The 17180-nt window shown below is 44.7% G+C and overlaps 1 protein-coding gene across 6 annotated transcripts in view; it reads right to left on the bottom strand.

Annotated features, from left to right (window-relative positions):
* Positions 1 to 353: 353 nt before the first annotated feature.
* Positions 354 to 17180, bottom strand: part of TRIM37 (tripartite motif containing 37) — a 1151903-nt gene continuing 1135076 nt past the window's right edge. For 4 of the 6 annotated variants that reach the window (XM_086954978.1, XM_086954980.1, XM_086954981.1 and 1 more), the window contains exons 24-25: positions 1742 to 1820; positions 354 to 1592 (exon numbers count right to left, since the gene is read on the bottom strand). In XM_086954978.1, the coding sequence (XP_086811104.1) occupies positions 1589 to 1592; positions 1742 to 1820 (83 nt within the window). In that variant the 3' untranslated portion in view covers positions 354 to 1588. Of the gene's footprint in view, positions 1593 to 1737; positions 1821 to 17180 lie in introns of those variants that run through there. The other 2 variants (XM_086954979.1, XM_086954982.1) reach the window with 1 other exon arrangement.

Raw genomic sequence — 17180 nt, 5'->3', positions numbered from 1 at the left:
ATTGTTAATTGCTTTAGATTTCTCGTTCGTTCTCTGCTTTCCCATTCTTACCCCATGGCTCCTCAGGAAGACCAAAGTTGTTTTTGGACTTTTGCCTATTGGGGCTATTTTGATGATCACATCTTTGTTATTTTTATGCTGGATCTCCTGTGGTCAGATGGGCCATATGAGTGGCATACCATATTGCATTTTGTTGAGATATAAGAAATGGATGTAAGCCCATCATGAAGGAGCTGGGTCCACCTGAAGGAAGTTGTTGTCCATAAGAACAGAAGAAACAGTTTCCATCTGAACCCATACAAGGCATACTTTTCCTGTTTGCATCGCTTTAAGGATGGACAAAACCACAAATACAGATTTTTTGTTCAATTTATTAACAAAAAGTGCAAACAAACTATATCAATACAGAGGATTAAATTAAAACACACAAATTACATATATAAGTGACATTTTTTATCTTTACACATACAGAAACTGTGAGATGACAAACATTGGCATGACAGCATGTAACTCTTACCACCAATTAAAATTCAAGCAATTAGATGAATAGCCAGGTTGTATATTTCAATCTGTTTTCAGAATACTTTAGAGCAGCTTCATGAATGCAATATAGGGATAGCAAATTATTTTTGTTGGTCCAAAATAAACACAAATGAAAAAGGGACATGTGGTTCGCCATTGAGGTTTAAACAATTAAAATAAAAGGGGGTTCCAATCGTAGAATGTTTTTGTAAAAATATACTTTTAATGAGGGCTATGTCAATTTATTTCTACTACAGTATGAATTACAGACATCATATGGCTGGAACTAAAAGTTTGATTTCAACACCAATATATTAAACACGTAGGTTTCTGTGGTCATTTTAGTGATTGCCCAACTTATATCTTACATTTAAAGGCAAATATATACATGTACTCAACTCCAGACCTTCTATATTATTAATCTATTCATTCAATAAAAAACCATAAGCTTTCAGGAGTGATTTGCCAACGGAGCTACTATAGTCTCAGCTTATATGGTATGAAGAGCATTTGTATAAATTTTCAAATGACTAAAATAGGGCAAAAGACAAAAACCTGCATCAATGTATACCCCAAAATGTGAGTTAGTGAAGCACCCCAAAACATAGCAGTTGTACTGATGAATGAGGCCATTTCGAAATTAGAACGAGTTAGTGTGGCCTTAATCAAGTAATTATAGGTATGTTTTGCTTTTCACTCCAAATGGAAGGCATAACTGACACTGTTAAAAGGTGCAAACAATCCGTCTTAGTGGAGCTTCAAACGTGGCGGTTTCAAACGTTATAACTGAAGCAAATACTTCAGCTAAAACATAAATATTGAATTCAATGCAATGACAAATCTATTTCTGTTTCATTTGTATTTTTTCCAATCCGAGTTCGATAGAAGCTGCGTTAGACATGTTCACATGACACACTTATGTACTATTCAGCACTTTGCAACCGGGCTTTGGAATGGAAAGACACACAAACGAGCACACCTCTTGTGCAGGCCCTCCTCGCACATGCACGTAGTTTAGTGTTGTTTTCCGGTTCTATAAATCACAAGTTAACTTCTCTCCAGCACATTACCTAGCAACAGAAAAGACAAGTCACGTTTAGAAAATCTCTTTTTAGTTCGAATATCCACAACTCTTCTCTCAGAACAGGATATGTTCTCTTTCACGTTTCAATGTCTTAAAAATCCGTTCAAATATGATTTTCAGAAAACAAACATTTACCTTCCATTATCCTCTCCAGTAGCAAAGCCGACATCTTCTGAGGGAATCTGGTTACTGTCCGGGAAGTCTGAACCAGACTCTTAAAAAGAAAAATATGACAATTAGCTTCTGACAAAAATGTCAGTCCAACTTTATATACGATTCGAGGACATTTTAGGGTACCAGACTAAGAAGGAAAGTACAGTGTGGTTAACTATTCGTATTTTCTTTCCAAATTACAAACACTTACCCTTCCACTAATTAACAAGCCTTAGCAAAGCCAAAAGGTCTCCCCCTTTTCAACTTTTGGCCTTGCCAGTGCTATTCCCATTGGGAAGAATATATGTTTGCATGCTTAAGCGGAAAAGCAAAAAAAATAGAATGCCTCATTGTGATGACTTATATGTGAGCATGAGTCACCATTTCTGTGTGTCATGATATGGTTGCCATTTGTTTCTTTTAATTGATTATTTACGGGTACAAGGTGGCAGATACAAATCTTTTGGGGGTAAATTATGAACAAAAATGAGTACAACATGCAATAAAGAGAAAGGAGCGGCCCAGTGGAAAACTCAAGCAGCAAGGACCTCACACAAAAATAAAACAATTAAAAAAAATTAACAGCCATTGAGGGAGGGTTTTAAGTTAATGTTGGAGAAGGTGGAGGTGGATTACTGACCTTCGATAACACCATATCTTGTAGAAAATCTATCTAGCTGCAGATTCTTGATCTTAGTATTATCCCCCAGACGTCACACTGGATTCAGAAAATTTTCATGAGCAGTACCCCTGCACGCCGGTAGGTAGCGTCCTTCAGCTTCACTTGCTATCATCGGTGTCGCCTGCGCCAGCAGAAACATACGCGGTGCCTATATTGGTGCCACCCCAGCGCACTGATGTGAGTTTCTTTCTAGGAATTTCCACATCAGGAGCACCAAGCCACGAAGAACAGTGACCACTGGTATGTAAAACTAGGGCCCTGAAAGGGGAACTGCCCTGCCCATCAAAATCTGTTCGAAGAGTGGGGAGGATGGGTGAGTCGGTAAGGAATTTACAGCTTGATAGTCTCGAACAAATTTGGTGTTACTGAAGGTAAGCAACTTGTTCATCTAATAAAGATTTCTAGCCGCAGAATCCTAACCTTAGAATAGGTATCCATGCAATACCTCCCCGGAGGTAGGTTTGCGAAACTATTTCACAACAAAATGTCCTGCAGAACTGAATGGGCAAAGTACCTGTCCAGATGGACCAGACTATCCAGGCAGTAGTACTTCATGAACGTGTGCAGAGAAGCAGTGGCGGTGCACCCATTGGGGGCTTTGCCCCCCTGCCCGTGCCTGCAGCTCGGCTCCCTCAGCGTCTCAAAACTTAAGTAAACTCTCAGTTTACTTAAGTTCTGAGACGCTGAGGGAAAAATGCCAATCATGTAAGTCAGCATGACATCGGACCGCCCACCCCCTTCAGAGTCTGAAGGGCATGGGCGGTCCGGCGTCGTGTTGACTGACAGGCATTGTCATGGGCAGGAAGCAGCACAAGTGCGCATGAGTGGGCAAGGTCGGCAAATTTTTCAGCCATGCCCAGTCATGTGCACTTGTGTTTGCACTGCCTTGCGCATGCTCTTTGGGAGAGCGAGGGTTGAGCAAAGGCTCAAACCTCGTCTCCTAATGGGCAGGCGGGCAGAGAGTAACAGTGCCCTTAGTCAATCCTGGCGCTGAGCAGCGCCAGGATTGGCTGAGAGGGGTTACCAGCGGCTGTTCTTCCTAGCCTGAGTCCATGCCAGTGCGCGTCAGACGCGCTTGGGCAGACCTGTGGAAGGACTTCCGGCCATCCCAGCAGAGCCCCGCTTCCCAGTCCTGAATGTACGGCAGGCGGACACAGAGTTGATGCCCATTGTGTTTACGGAGTCTTTGAAGCTCAATTGTGGTATATGGGCTCTCTGTAAAGCGCGTGCTGTTTACTTCTGAGGGTTGTAATAACATGTATCACGCTGGTTTCCGCATTTCGAACGGTTGAGGTTGTCGTTGCATTGTAGATGTTTAGATACAAAAGTTCTTTGCTCAGCGTTCACGAGGCTTTGCTTCCTGCTCCTCATTTTAACGAACCCGCTATGTTTTCCTGAGATGCGCACCCTATTGCGAGCCCCCTGACAGATGTTCTACATGATTTTGCCCGCACTGAACTACTTGCTTAATTAATAAGTAGGCGCCAACATACCAGAGGCGGCGCAGACTTGGTCAGGTAGGAGTGCTTTTATTTTGTTTTAAACCCCCGCTGCATTTCCCCCTCCCCCCATGAACCGCGACTGGCTTTGTTTGGAGTTCCTCACTAATGTTCTCACCTTTATATGCTTTTCATCTGCAGTCTCTCGTGGTGACACTTTCCGCCTGACATCTTTCTGAAATCTTCTATCTCCATATCTAACATAACAGGTCCTTCCTCTTCAATCTCCTTTCTGCTTGTACTTCTTTGCATCACTCACTTCACCATGCTCTCTCTTACACACACACACTGTTGCAATGTCGGTAAATACAGCATTTCCTTTCAATAGGTTATCAATGTACCTCCTGAACACAGAATAGTAATTAGTTGCTCCGTCAGAGGGTACAGTTTGTATGAACATGTAAGTCAAACAACTTTATGGGTTGGTGACAGGCAACCAAAGAAAAAAACTCTTTATTAACTGCACTGCATAAAGTAAACAAATTAGCCGGGCCTACGCCAATTTCCATAGCAAAGGACTAAGGAGACAGATGTCTTCGATCCAAGCCCAGTTCATAATAACTGCGTGGGTCAGCAATAAGCGGGCTGGCTGGTGCGGTTATCTAACTCCACAAAGCTCCAGTCTGGCCTAGTTTACCTTTTCCAACTGTTCATGATTCATGTGTGCAAAAAGCGCCACTCAAGCGTTCATGCCAGGCGTTAATCTGCATTCCCTTATGGCCAAAATTGTATGTTTCGTTTTCCACTTGATTTACATGCATTTATGCCTAACAAACGAATTTTTTATTTTTATTTTTGCCACACTTTATTTTATGTTTCACATTTTAAAATGCTTAGTGCAGCTGTGAGCAGCTTCTGGGCGAGTGTGTGTACCAGAATGGACCTCCAAATTGCCGCAACAGAATTGTACGGAAGCTCTGAGCCTATACAATAGGACCGGTAAAATGAGGGGCCAGTAGGATGAAGTGCCAGTTGTGGGGCGGCTGATGGATGGGACCAGCCTTAGCCATCTTATGGCCGGAGGAGCACGGAGCCTCCATGCCAGCCCCACATCTCTGAATGAAGGGAGCACTGAAGTGCTCTCTTTAGTGAGGCTGTAATACAGCTTTCCTACACTTTTGTGCTTCCACATATTTAACCCGGCGAAGACCGCTGATTCATGACGTGAAGTGCAGTTAAATAATGTAATAAACCAATGACTTTTATTCCAGTTTAATATTCTTCAACCTCTGCTCAGATGTCGGCCCAGCTCATTTGGAGAGTGCGGCCTGAAGTGAATCCTTTTCACATGCTTAAGAGGCGCATGCCAGCCACCTGACCTTGCTAACTTCGATGGGACCATCCTGCCAAGGGAGCAGCATCATTCCCCAGCAAGGGACCACCCGCCCTTCAGGCCCACATCACCCACCCAACACTGGCTCATGGCCGTTGCCTTCCGTGGCATCAGAGTTATGCAGAACATAACCTCTGTCTACGATTGTGTCACTATACCTATGCGTACCTGTTTGTGCAGTATGATAAGTGAGTGTATGCCAACGTGCCACTCGCCTTGCAAGTGCTTATTTGTCCTTGGTGTAGTGTGTGATTGTGCTGGACTCTTCCGTCGCTTTTAAGAGCCCTTGGTGCAATGTGCTGTGCTTGTGTGTGTGTGCCTGAAGCTGGGCTGTCGCACCCTGGGCCTGGTTCTCCCAGGCAGGCCTCTCTGCGTCAGGCGGCATAGGATGCCATTGAACCCTGAAGAGTACTCGGAGTACACCGCCTGGCCGCGCCACCCCTGTGCGCACAGGCCCGGCTGCAGCTCTGCACACGTCCAATAAATAAGGCGGATTCATAGGTGCGGAGGTGCTGCTGTCAAAGCGGGCAGCCTTTAAGATGGTGCTTCCCAATGTCCCATGTCAGGAAAGAGGGATCATTTACTGCACGTAATCTCGTCAAGAAGATTAATGGAGCTTGAAAGGCGCAGCATTTTCTTTTTAACTGTAATTATGGCGGCCGCACCTTTCGCAGCGCTTGATGTTCAACGTTCATTCTTGTTTTGTCTGCACGAGATATGGAAAATGTCCTGTGCGCGATGTTTTACTTTAGTTCTAGTGTCACATGCGCTTTATTTATTAATATGGCGGTCGTGCAAGGGGGAGTGAGTTGCTGGCTACTCTACTTTCTATTACCTTCTGTGTGAAGACAAAGCTAGACTTCCTGATCACAATGGCTTTGCTTTTCGTTTGTCACTTTATTTTGCACTTTTTACAAAGCGAGAAACAGAGAGAGATGGAGCTGAGCAGAGCCAGAATGAGAGATTGTGGCAGAAAGAGAGGGGGGTATAACGAGTATGTTGAGCTAGAGAGAGAAAAAGACATAGGAAGTAAGACAGTTATAGGTATGAGCATACATACACAGTTATGTCTACTATAATCAGACACTGGAACAGACCATTGAATGTTGGAATGTAAAATTTTGCCCCACTTTGGGGTAACTTAAAATGTTGTCTGCTAGAGGAATTTTTAAATATGAGAGAATGGTAATTTGCTTAGGCAAATCATGCTTTGTAGACTGCACTTAACCCACATGAAATGACACGTGGGAGGCCTACTTTGACAGTAAATTGGATCAGGAATTTCTGAGTTTGAGTTGCATGGTCAATATTTATGTGTCACTTCTACACTCACCCTGCCGTGAGGGAAACTGCTCCTGTCCTTTGTGCCACCAGCTTCGGGAGACGACGCCGTGAGGGAAACGGCTGTATTTAGACACCGCAACATCGCCTGCAGCCACCGCAGGGGGCCCACACTACACCTCCCAGGTGTCCCAGCGGTCAAGTCGCGTCTCTGACGCCACCATTGTGCCCGGAGGCGCCTGAAAAGAGGGGAATGCCTCTCGCCCCGCGAGTCGCGCGCGGGAGTAGCCGGGCGAAGCCCGGGCAAAGGGCGGGCCCTCTGTGACCCTCAGAGGCCTGAAGAGACTGGGCTGGGCCACAGACTCTGGATGTTCAGGGAAGGACTATTTGTTTCACAGTAAGACTTTATAACTTAATTCCTGGTGTATGTGTAAGGTGCGCCGAAAGCCTTAGGTTTGTTTTTATCAGATTGGCTTCCCATAGTGTAGTTCAAGTTCAGGGATTTATACAGCGCACTACTCACCCAGTGGGTCTCAAGGCGCTTGGGGAAGGGGGGTTCAATTTTTGTCGAATAGCCAGGTTTTAAGTTCTTTTCTGAAGGAGATGTGGTTTTGAGTAAGGCGGAGGTGAGTGGGGAGTGAGTTCCAGGTCTTGGCCGCCAGGAAGGAGAAGGATCTGCCACCCATGGTGGATTTTCGGATGTGCGGGACTGCGGCGAGGGCTTGATTGGACGATCTAAGTTGGCGGGTGGGTGTGTAGAAGGACAGTCGAGTGTTGAGGCATTCGGGTCCTAGTTTGTAGAGGGCTTTGTGTGCGTGGGTGAGAAGACGGAATGTAACTCTCTTGTTGACGGGAAGCCAGTGGAGGTCTTTTAGGTGTCCGGTGATGTGATCTTGGCGAGGGATGTCCAATATGAGCCTCGCTGATTCGTTTTGGATGCGTTGGAGTTTTTTCTGTAATTTTGCTGTGATTCCGGCGTAAAGTGTGTTACCATAATCCAGTCGGCTCGTGACCAGTGCGTGGGTGACAGTCTTTCTTGTTTCGAGGGGGATCCAGCGGAAGATCTTTTTGAGAATATGAAGTACGTTGAAGCAGGAGGATGAGACTGCGTTGACTTGTCTGGACATCGAGAGAGAGGAGTCTAGGATGAAGCCCAGGTTATGTGCGTGGTTTGTGGGTGTGGGTGCTGTGCCCAGAGCGGAAGGCCACCAAGAGTCGTCCCAGGCAGAGGGGGAGGATCCTAGGATGAGCACCTCCATTTTGTCTGAGTTGAGTTTTAGGCGGCTATGTTTCATCCATTCGGCTACTTCTTTCATGCCTTCGTGAAGATTGGTTTTGGCGGTGTTAGGGTCTTTGGTGAGGGAAAGGATTAACTGGGTGTCGTCGGCGTAAGAGATGATGTTAAGGTTGTGTTGACGCGCGATGGAGGCGAGAGGACTCATGTAAACGTTGAAGAGGGTGGGACTGAGTGATGATCCTTGTGGTACTCCACAGATGACTTCAGTGGCCTCTGAGTTGAATGGGGGAAGTCGGACTCTGAGTTCTGCCGGCGAGGAATGAGATGATCCAGTCCAAGGCTTTTCCTTGTATGCCGATGTTGCTGAGGCGTTGTATAAGGGTGTTGTGGCAGACTGTGTCGAAGGCGGCGGAGAGGTCGAGTAGGATGAGGGCCACTGTTTCTCCATTGTCCAGTAGCGTTCGGATGTCGTCTGTAGCTGCGATGAGGGCGGTTTCGGTGCTGTGTTTGGCTCGGAAGCCGGACTGTGAGGGGTCGAGGGAGTTGTTGGATTCAAGGAAGGCGGCGAGCTGGCTGTTGACGGCTTTCTCAATGACTTTGGCGGGGAAGGGGAGGAGGGATATGGGTCGGTAGTTTTTAAGTTCAGAGGGGTCTGCTGTGGGTTTCTTCAAGAGGGCGCTGAGTTCGGCGTGTTTCCAGCTTTCTGGGAAGGTGGTAGAGTTGAAAGAGCAGTTGATGACATCACGGAGATGGGGTGCGATGATGGAGTCAGCTTTGTTGAAGATGTGGTGGGGGCAGGGGTCGGTTGGCGAGCCAGAGTGGATTGAGTTCATTAAGCGGGTGGTGTCTTCGGTGGTGATTGGGTTCCAGCCGCTGAGGTTATTAGTTGGCGGTGTAGGATCTGAGGGGGGTGGGGAGGGTTGTTCGCAGGGAGTGTTCTCGAAGCTGTTGTGAATGTCGGCAATTTTGTTGTAGAAGAAGGAGGATAACGCATCACAGAGGTCTTGGGAGGGAGTGATGTCGTTAGATGCTGCGGCGGGGTTGGTGAATTCTTTGACGATGTTGAAAAGTTCCTTGCTGTTGTGGGCGTTGTTGTCGAGACGATCCTTGAAAGCTGATTTCTTGGTGGAACGAATCAGTTGGTGGTGTTTGCGGGTGGCCGCCTTGAGGGTGGCCATGTTGTCGGTGGTTTGGTTTTTTCTCCATGTTTTCTCTAAGGTGCGGCATAGCTTCTTAGATTTTTTAAGGTCATCATTGAACCAGGGGGCCTTTTTGCGGCCTGAAATGATCTGGTGCTTTTTCAGGGGTGCTAATTCGTCAGCGCTGTGGGTGATCCATTGCTTGAGGTTGGTGGCCGCTTGGTTTGGGTCCAATGAGAGGGTGGGAGGGTTTTGGTTGAGTGATGTGAGGAGTTGGTCGGGAGGTGATTTTGTTCCAGTTTCTTCGAGGAATAGGTTGTGGGCGGTTGTGGGTCAAGGTGGTTTTGTAGCTGAAGTGAACACAGCTGTGGTCCGTCCAATGGAGAGCTGTGGTGCGGTCGAAGGAGATGTGCTTGCTGGAGGTGAAGATAGGGTCAAGCGTGTGCCCGGCTACATGGGTGGGGGTGTCCAAAAGTTGTTTGAGTCCGAGATTGGCCAGGTTGTCCAGAAGGGAGTTGGTGTTGCGGTCGTGTTTGTTTTCAAGGTGGAAGTTGAGGTCTCCTAATAGAATGTAGTTCTCGGAGGCGAGGGCATGTGGGCTGACGAAGTCAGTGATGTCATCGCTGAATTGAGTGCGGGTATCTGGAGGCCTGTAGATGAGGGTGCCTCTAAGTGTGGTCCTAGGGTCGGTGTGGATCTGGAAGTGGAGATGTTCGGCGGTTGCAAGATTGTCGTCGGAGCTGGTCGTGATTTTGATGGTGTTCCTATGGATGATGGCGATGCCTCCTCCTATTTGGACGGTGCGGTCTTTTCGGATGATCTTGTAAGCGTCCGGTATGGCTATGGTGATGTCGGGTGCTGATGATGTGTTCATCCATGTTTCTGTAAGGAAGGCGATGTCCGGTGACACAGTGTCGAGTAGGTCCCAGAGTTCAGTGGCGTGTCTGTGGATCGAGCGGGTGTTTAGCAGGATGCACTTCAGGTGGTTAGAGTCGGAGCTATGTTTGGAGGAAGTGGATTTGGAGAGGGTCCTGAAGCAGGTGAACTTGCAGGTGTGACAGGCGAATGGGCCGTGGGTACGTCCTGGGGTGGCTTCGCAGCATTGTGGTGTGCGTCCGGGGTTGAGGGCGTGGAGTGTTGCGGCATCATATGTGAATCTAGTGGACTTGGTACGGCGGGGGCCAGAGGGTCTGGCGCTGGGCGCGGTCCAGGCGCGGACGGGCGCAGATGGGCTTACCTTTGGTGCACCTTCGGCGCGGAAAGACATCGGTCATATATAGATAGTGGAGGGGGAGGGGCGAGGGCGGAGCAGCTGGGAGGCGGGAGGCGGGGTGGAGATCCGGGGAGGGAAGGCTAAACAACAACAAGATAATAAACAAGATGGCAGTCGGCCAAATTCTATGCAGTGTTGGGGCACAGAGTATGAATAACACGCTAAGATACTTGTATTTGGGCACAAAGAATCAAAATAGTGAAATGCAGGCACAACAAATAAAGCTGAGCGTTACAGCGCGCTATGGAGGGCTAGCGCTATGCTAATATGCTAATTAGTACAATTGGGACTAGCGCTACGCTGCTATGACAAACTGCACAACTAGTAAGGTAATGGAGCGCTATGTAAATAAATAATTCTGCAAATCGGGCGCAGCTGAAAGCAGGTCACGATACCACAGTGAAGGTCGGGGAGGCAGCGTGAAGAGGAGCGACCGCTTCTGACGATTCAATGTCTAGAGATAAAATTGATAAAAATGCTTTTGGGCTAGGTACTTTGGACAATTATTTGATTAAAAAGGTCAATCAGATTAATAACGATAGAAGGGCCTCTCTAGGTCGAGGGAGCCCTTTTTCGTCACAGGAAGAGGTGCCTCTCACAGTGGTGGACACAGCCATGCCCATTAGTGATAAGGGTGTTATAATTGAAATAGTCCAGGTGCATGCAGAGAGGCTTGAAGATCAGCTAGATACCTCTATTGAGGAAACAGAGCAGGCAACGCCAGCACTGAGATCGGTGAGGAAATGCATACAAGCACTACTAAAACGTGGGGGGAGAAATAGCAAAAAAAGAGCTGATACAGCCAAATTAGATAGCGGTCCCTCTTTGGATTTAATAATTGGAAAGCGATCTTCCTTGGGGCAAATAGGGACTGCGCTTTCGCCAACTCCTACAAACTATACAGAAGGACAGAACAGACAACCAACTAGCGGAGATGCTAAGGATAAAGGAGAAAGGTTGGCCGGTCCTAATACTGATGACTCTTTGCTGAGTGTGTCCATTAGTAGTGACAACGAGGGGCTATCAAATTCCCCTAGATTATCTATTCCATCTCCTACAAATATAAGTCAGAGGACACCTCCCAAGGTTAAAACTAAAAAAAGAAGGGGTGGTCCCTTAAAGACTCTTCAAGCTAAAATGCGAAAAAAGAGGTCAACCTCAATAGTGTTAAATACTGCTGATTCATTGACTCATCCTACGGTCCCCCTAATATCAACTCACCGTTCTACCAGTGAGGTGGGTCTGTTGGGAAAAATTGAAATCTTGGTAAGATCATTGATATTGCCCCTTTTAGAAAGGGTAAGGAGGATCAGCACGCATTTAGACTCGATCGATAAAAAAGTTGAAAGAAATACACTTTTATTATCTGATTTGGCAAAAGGATTAACTAGTATAAACCCCAGTGTATAAACTGCTAATACAATGCCACAAACGAAACAATGTCCATCATGTCCTAGTCTCTCTATAAAACGTAATTGTGAAGGGAAAAAGCTAACTTGTGATTCCCCCAAAAAAGTACAGACATCATTCACGTCAGAGAGGAAGCCTGCATCTAAAGCACCACCTGCACGTAAAGAAGGTGATCAAAGGGGGGATAAAATAAATCCGGAACAAGAAGTGGATCACTCGCAAAGTAAGGCTGATAAGGACAATGGGGCAAAGGACCTGCATAATATAAATCGACAACTACACAGAAGAGTAGATCTACCGCCAGAAGTTGCCCCTTATGCGATTGTCATGGCAGGTGTCCCTGAGCTCCCTCTAGGCATTAAGGAAGACCATCGAGCCTTATGAAATAAAGTTGTCCATTGGTTGTGTAACAATAGATCCTTGCCTGCCCATATCAATGGGGAAATTTTAAATGTGAGGCGTTCAATTTGGGTGGGCTCACGACCTAAAGACAGGAAGGGGGATGTAATCATCGTAAATTTTAAAGATCATAGAGCCACGAGGCATATTGGGGATTGGTATGACGTGAGAAGCAGCGATTCTATCTCCACACACTATCTTAGCTATTTTTATCCGCAAACACCAGCTCCTTATTTGAAAGACCGTGTACCAGGAAGGCAGTCTGCAAATAGGCTCGGACTTGAATATTATGGGCGTAATCAATTTACCTTCTCCCAACCACAGAGATCAGTTAATTTCTATCCAAGGTTGACCCACCTTCCAACTCTAGGTCCGAATTATGAAAATCCCTACCTGTGAGATAATAGAGGTATAGCCTTATCTGCCTATAATATACCTACCCACAATCGGTTTGATGTATTTTCGGGCCTTGATTTTGTGGACTGACTTAAAAAGGATACTCTACCCATTAAAACGCTAGGAATAAGGGAGAATCCTGATACAATTATGGGGAATATAGTAGAATATATGCTGCTGGAGGGTAATGATGACATTAACCAAATAGAAATCTTGTCCATAGAGGCCAACGGCCAAAATAACGAGGAGTGTCATGAGATTAATAGTAACTTTGACCAAAAGATGGGGGGAAAATGTGGAGGAGCTAGTTCCCCGTCATGTGCAAAGGATTCGGGTAATGCCCTTTTGTGTGAATATGGAGTAAATGAGAATAGGAAATCCTGTACTCTTTTGTTCTGTAATGTGGCAGGATTAAGGCAGAAAATTAAAAATCCATCCTGGGAAAGTTTAATAAATGGTTCAGATATTTTGGCTTTGCAAGAAACATGGTCCATTGACCCAGTACATATAAGTGGCTATAGAAGTTTTTTTACACCGGCAGTGGGGGGCCAATACGGGAGAGCAAAGGGTGGGTTAATTACGTACCTCTTAAATCAGCTCAAGTATGAGCAGTCCGTTTTGCGCCTAAGTGCAGCTACTATCAAGTAGTAACGATAGATAGCAAGAAGGGAATACATTTCGTTGTTATACATTTTTATAATAATATCCCGAAAAATGAAACTGAGCATTTTAAAAATGCTGAGGGAGGATATACAACATGAAATAGACAATAATGAAAGGGAAGTAATAATTTTTTTGGGGGGTGATTTTAATTGTCTACTTTGCAAAAAGGGCAAACAAGGCATCTGTGGTTTAATGCTAGAGCAGGAGATTAATTTAACACACTTTGACCACTCTTTGATTGGGGACGTACTTAATGAAATATTGTTTACGTATGACTTGGGATATGTAAATGAAATTGCCCAAAAACCAGCTCCCTTTGTACCCACATTCATTGGCAGAGGTGCCTTGACCCCCATTGACTTCATTATTTCCTCAAATAATTATGGCTACAAGATTAAGAGGTTTAAGACCATAGAGTTACCACTAAGTGACCACTGGCCTCAAAGAATGGAGATCGAAAACCCATTTTTTGAGCATCATAACGATGGGACCCTTTCGCGTACAGTCCCTGATGTGATTCTTGGGAAGCAAAATGGGTATACTCTTAATTGGTGTAAGGTGGTCCCAGAAAAATTCCTAGGCAAATTGTTGAAAAACTGTTTTGACAGTTTCGCGATATGCCTGAGTGAGGACTCTGATAGCGAGCAGATAATAGAACATTTTAACATCATAGCTTCTTCAATTAAAAATAGTCTGCGGGTGGAGGTAAATAAGCGGACAAAGGGTAATAAGAGTTGGTTTGATAATGCATGTACAAGGGCATTGACTGACTGGAGACATGCTATTCATAAGAAACCCCGAGATACCTGCCAAATGAGAGGTTTGAGAAAAACATACAATGATGCATAGGAAAAATGCCATAAAAAAGGAGGCCCTGGAAGTCCTATGTGCAGCGTCAGAGTCTAAGGATGCATCTGCATTTTGGAGGGCCGTAAATGCCCCTTTTCTTTACAATAACACAAAGGCGCACATCGAGATTGCAATTTCTGAGGACAAACTTTTTTCTAACCTTTACAGGTCCCAAGATGAAATACCTATAATAGGTCCTAGTACATTGGGTGATATAGGGGTTGGGGCCCAGAAGCTTGTGGTAACTTTGGAAGAAGTTATGATGGGTCTGAAAGGAACAAAGGGTGGCAAGGCCGCAGGTCCTGATGGGATCCCAGCAGACTTGTATAAAGCAAACAGCGAGATCTGGGGCCTCATGCTGGTACAGCTTTTTAATGCAGCACTAGCAAGGGGATTAAATCCGTCTTGGTTTACCTCGGTTATTGTACCAATATATAAGAAGGGAGATAGACAAAATTGTGCTTGTTGTAGACCAATCTCCCTTCTAGACTCGTCTATAAAAATCCTTGGCAGAGTCATCCTGTCAAGACTCCAAAATTGGGCAGAGGAAAATGGGATAGTGAGTGACCTGCAGTATGGATTCCAGAAGGGCATAGGAACAATCGAACAAGGTTTAAATTTACTGATTGTTCATCAAAAATATACCAGGGTAAAGGGTGAACGCCTGTACCTTATATTTGTCGACCTCACATCGGCATTCGACTGTGTGTCACATGTTAAATTGTGGGCAATTTTAAAAAGAGCTGGGTGTGGAAGATTCTATCATTTGCTTTTTAAGAGAATTATATTCAGGGGCCACAGCATCGGTTCGTTATGGAAAAGGGGCGAATGTACCAGAAAATTTGGTGTAGGACGTGGAGAACGCCACGGATGCGTCCTGGCTCCATTTTTATATCTGGTCTATAGAAATGGACTTGAATCTCGTCTGTTGCAGGAGTACAGGGATATGCCTAGGGTTGGCAAGAGACCTATCCCTGCACTCTTGTATGCTGATGATGCAGTCCTATTGGCCCGGACTCCATTGGCCCTACAGAATTTGATAACATCATTTGATAAGTTCATGTTGAGTTTAGATTTAAAAATCAACTGCAGTAAAACCTTCTTCATGATCTGTGGTAAAAGAACTGGGAAGCAAATGAGAGGAATGTATATAAATGAAGTTCCTTTGGAAAATACTTTCACTTTCCCCTACCTTGGTATTCTGTTCCATGAATCAGGGCCTTGGACAAGTGCTGTAAAGGCCAGAACTTTTTTGTTCTTAAAAACAATAATGGCCTTAAAGAATTTTATGAAAAAGCTGGGCAAGAAACCAATAAGAGAAATCCTAACTATATATAATGCTACGTGTATATCAGTAGCTTTGTACGGCTCGGGTCTTTGGGGGTATTCCAAAATAAATTCAATTCAAATAGCCGAAAATAAGTTCATGAGGGACATCCTGACAGTACCACAAAGTGTTGTGACTTATATCTGTCATATTGAACTTGGACAACCTCACATATCAGATATAATCAGAACACAACCCATCCTCTTGTGGCATAGGGTATGGACAACAAATGAGTGTACCGTGAACCGGGCTATGTTGAAGGATGTTTTGAATCTGGAAAATGTGAGTCGATTCAAATGGCTGTATTATGTCAAACGTTTTCCTATAGAAATCAATTGCCAACATTATTATGATGACCCACTCACAATGGTTAATATACCCAGAAAATTGTTGAAAAATTGTGTATGGAATACCTGGAAGAGAAAAGAAGACAAGAGGAAGTGAAGAAAAAGACAGTTACCTCGCATCTTTTGTTATTAAGTGGTGATAAATTACAGCCGTATTTAACTCTGTCGATGTCCAATTATGATCGATTTCTCTTGACCCGTTTTAGATTGAACATTGTTTTTAGACTTTTGTCCTTCCCAGAAATGAATTCATGGTTGCGTGATTTGCCTCTATGCCCGTGTGATGAATCATCGTCCCAATCTGACATGCATGTTTTATTTTTTTGTAAATTTTATAATACACCACGTAGGAAATGTATTATCCCAATCCTCAAAGAAATGAACGTAAATAGATGCCGACCAGCATTTTTAGAATTGCAGAGAATGGACACTGTTTTAACTGTTGCAGTAGTTTTAGGCTTTTTTAAACATGTTTTTAAACTGCGGAAAACAATTGGTTTGGATGAATTATAATTGTTTTCTTTTAATAATTCCTGTGTAAATTGTAATTTCATGTTGATGCTTTTATGGTTATTGTCTTTTAACCGAATAAAGTACTTTTTGAACTTTTGAACTTTAATGTGTCACTTTCATAGTTATTTAGACTGTGTTTCTGTTTTATACTGTTTTTGCCAATATGTAACCGTGAGCCGCAGTTTTGGTTGATTTTGATTGCAGTGGCTCAGTTTATTTGGTGATTCACAATTCCAATCATGGGTAAAACATGGCTTGTTGAACATAGATGAGATGTACTTGCAAATTGTTGGATTGCATATTGCATTTCAGGTTTTCAATTTGACCAATCTTTTGACTTCTTACCAATGAAATATGAGTGTCTTCCTGGTCAAGGACCACACTGCATTTTCTCTTATCTATCTTGTATCAAGACCCTGCTGGACTATACGGTGAAAGAAAGCTTGAATAAGCAGATACCTATGTTATATGACATCTCTTTATTAATGTAATAACTGCACTTTCACAGTTGCTTTATTAACCTTTTTACTTTCTCAAATTTGCTTGAAAATGCACCATTTGTCCACTCTTTTTTTTCAAAATTTTCTTGGAGATAGAACCCCTCCGAACCCCCCTTAGGTTTCTGAGTGGTGCAGTATGCCAATCAGTTACGCTCACCACTTTCAAATGTCACCAGCCGCCACTGCAGAGAAGCCCATGTTGTTGCCCAGCAGATGTCCAGGACCAGGACTCGGCGTGCTAACGCAGTGGTGGCAGCATTTGCTCTGGTGGAATGAGCACGCAAACCCTCTGGGGGTTGTTTCTTGAGCAATGCATAGCTGATTTAGTGCAGAGCACGATCAATTGGGAGATGGTCCGTTTCCGCATGGCCTTCCCTTTCTTGGATCAGACATACCTCTTGAGGAGTCGGTCGTCCACTCGGAACTCTTTTGTGCGGTCAAGGTAGAACAGCAACGTTCTATGGGTCCAGCAGGTGGAGTTGCTCCTCTTCCTTAGAGGGATGTGGCAGAGCAAAAAAGGTAGGGAGGGTGATGGATTGGCCCATACGAAAAGAAGTGACTACCTTCTGAAGG

This window comes from Lissotriton vulgaris, chromosome 2_1, assembly GCF_964263255.1.
Source record: "Lissotriton vulgaris chromosome 2_1, aLisVul1.2, whole genome shotgun sequence".
NCBI classification, from domain to species: domain Eukaryota; kingdom Metazoa; phylum Chordata; class Amphibia; order Caudata; family Salamandridae; genus Lissotriton; species Lissotriton vulgaris.
This window is presented reverse-complemented; position numbering and strand designations above follow the sequence as displayed.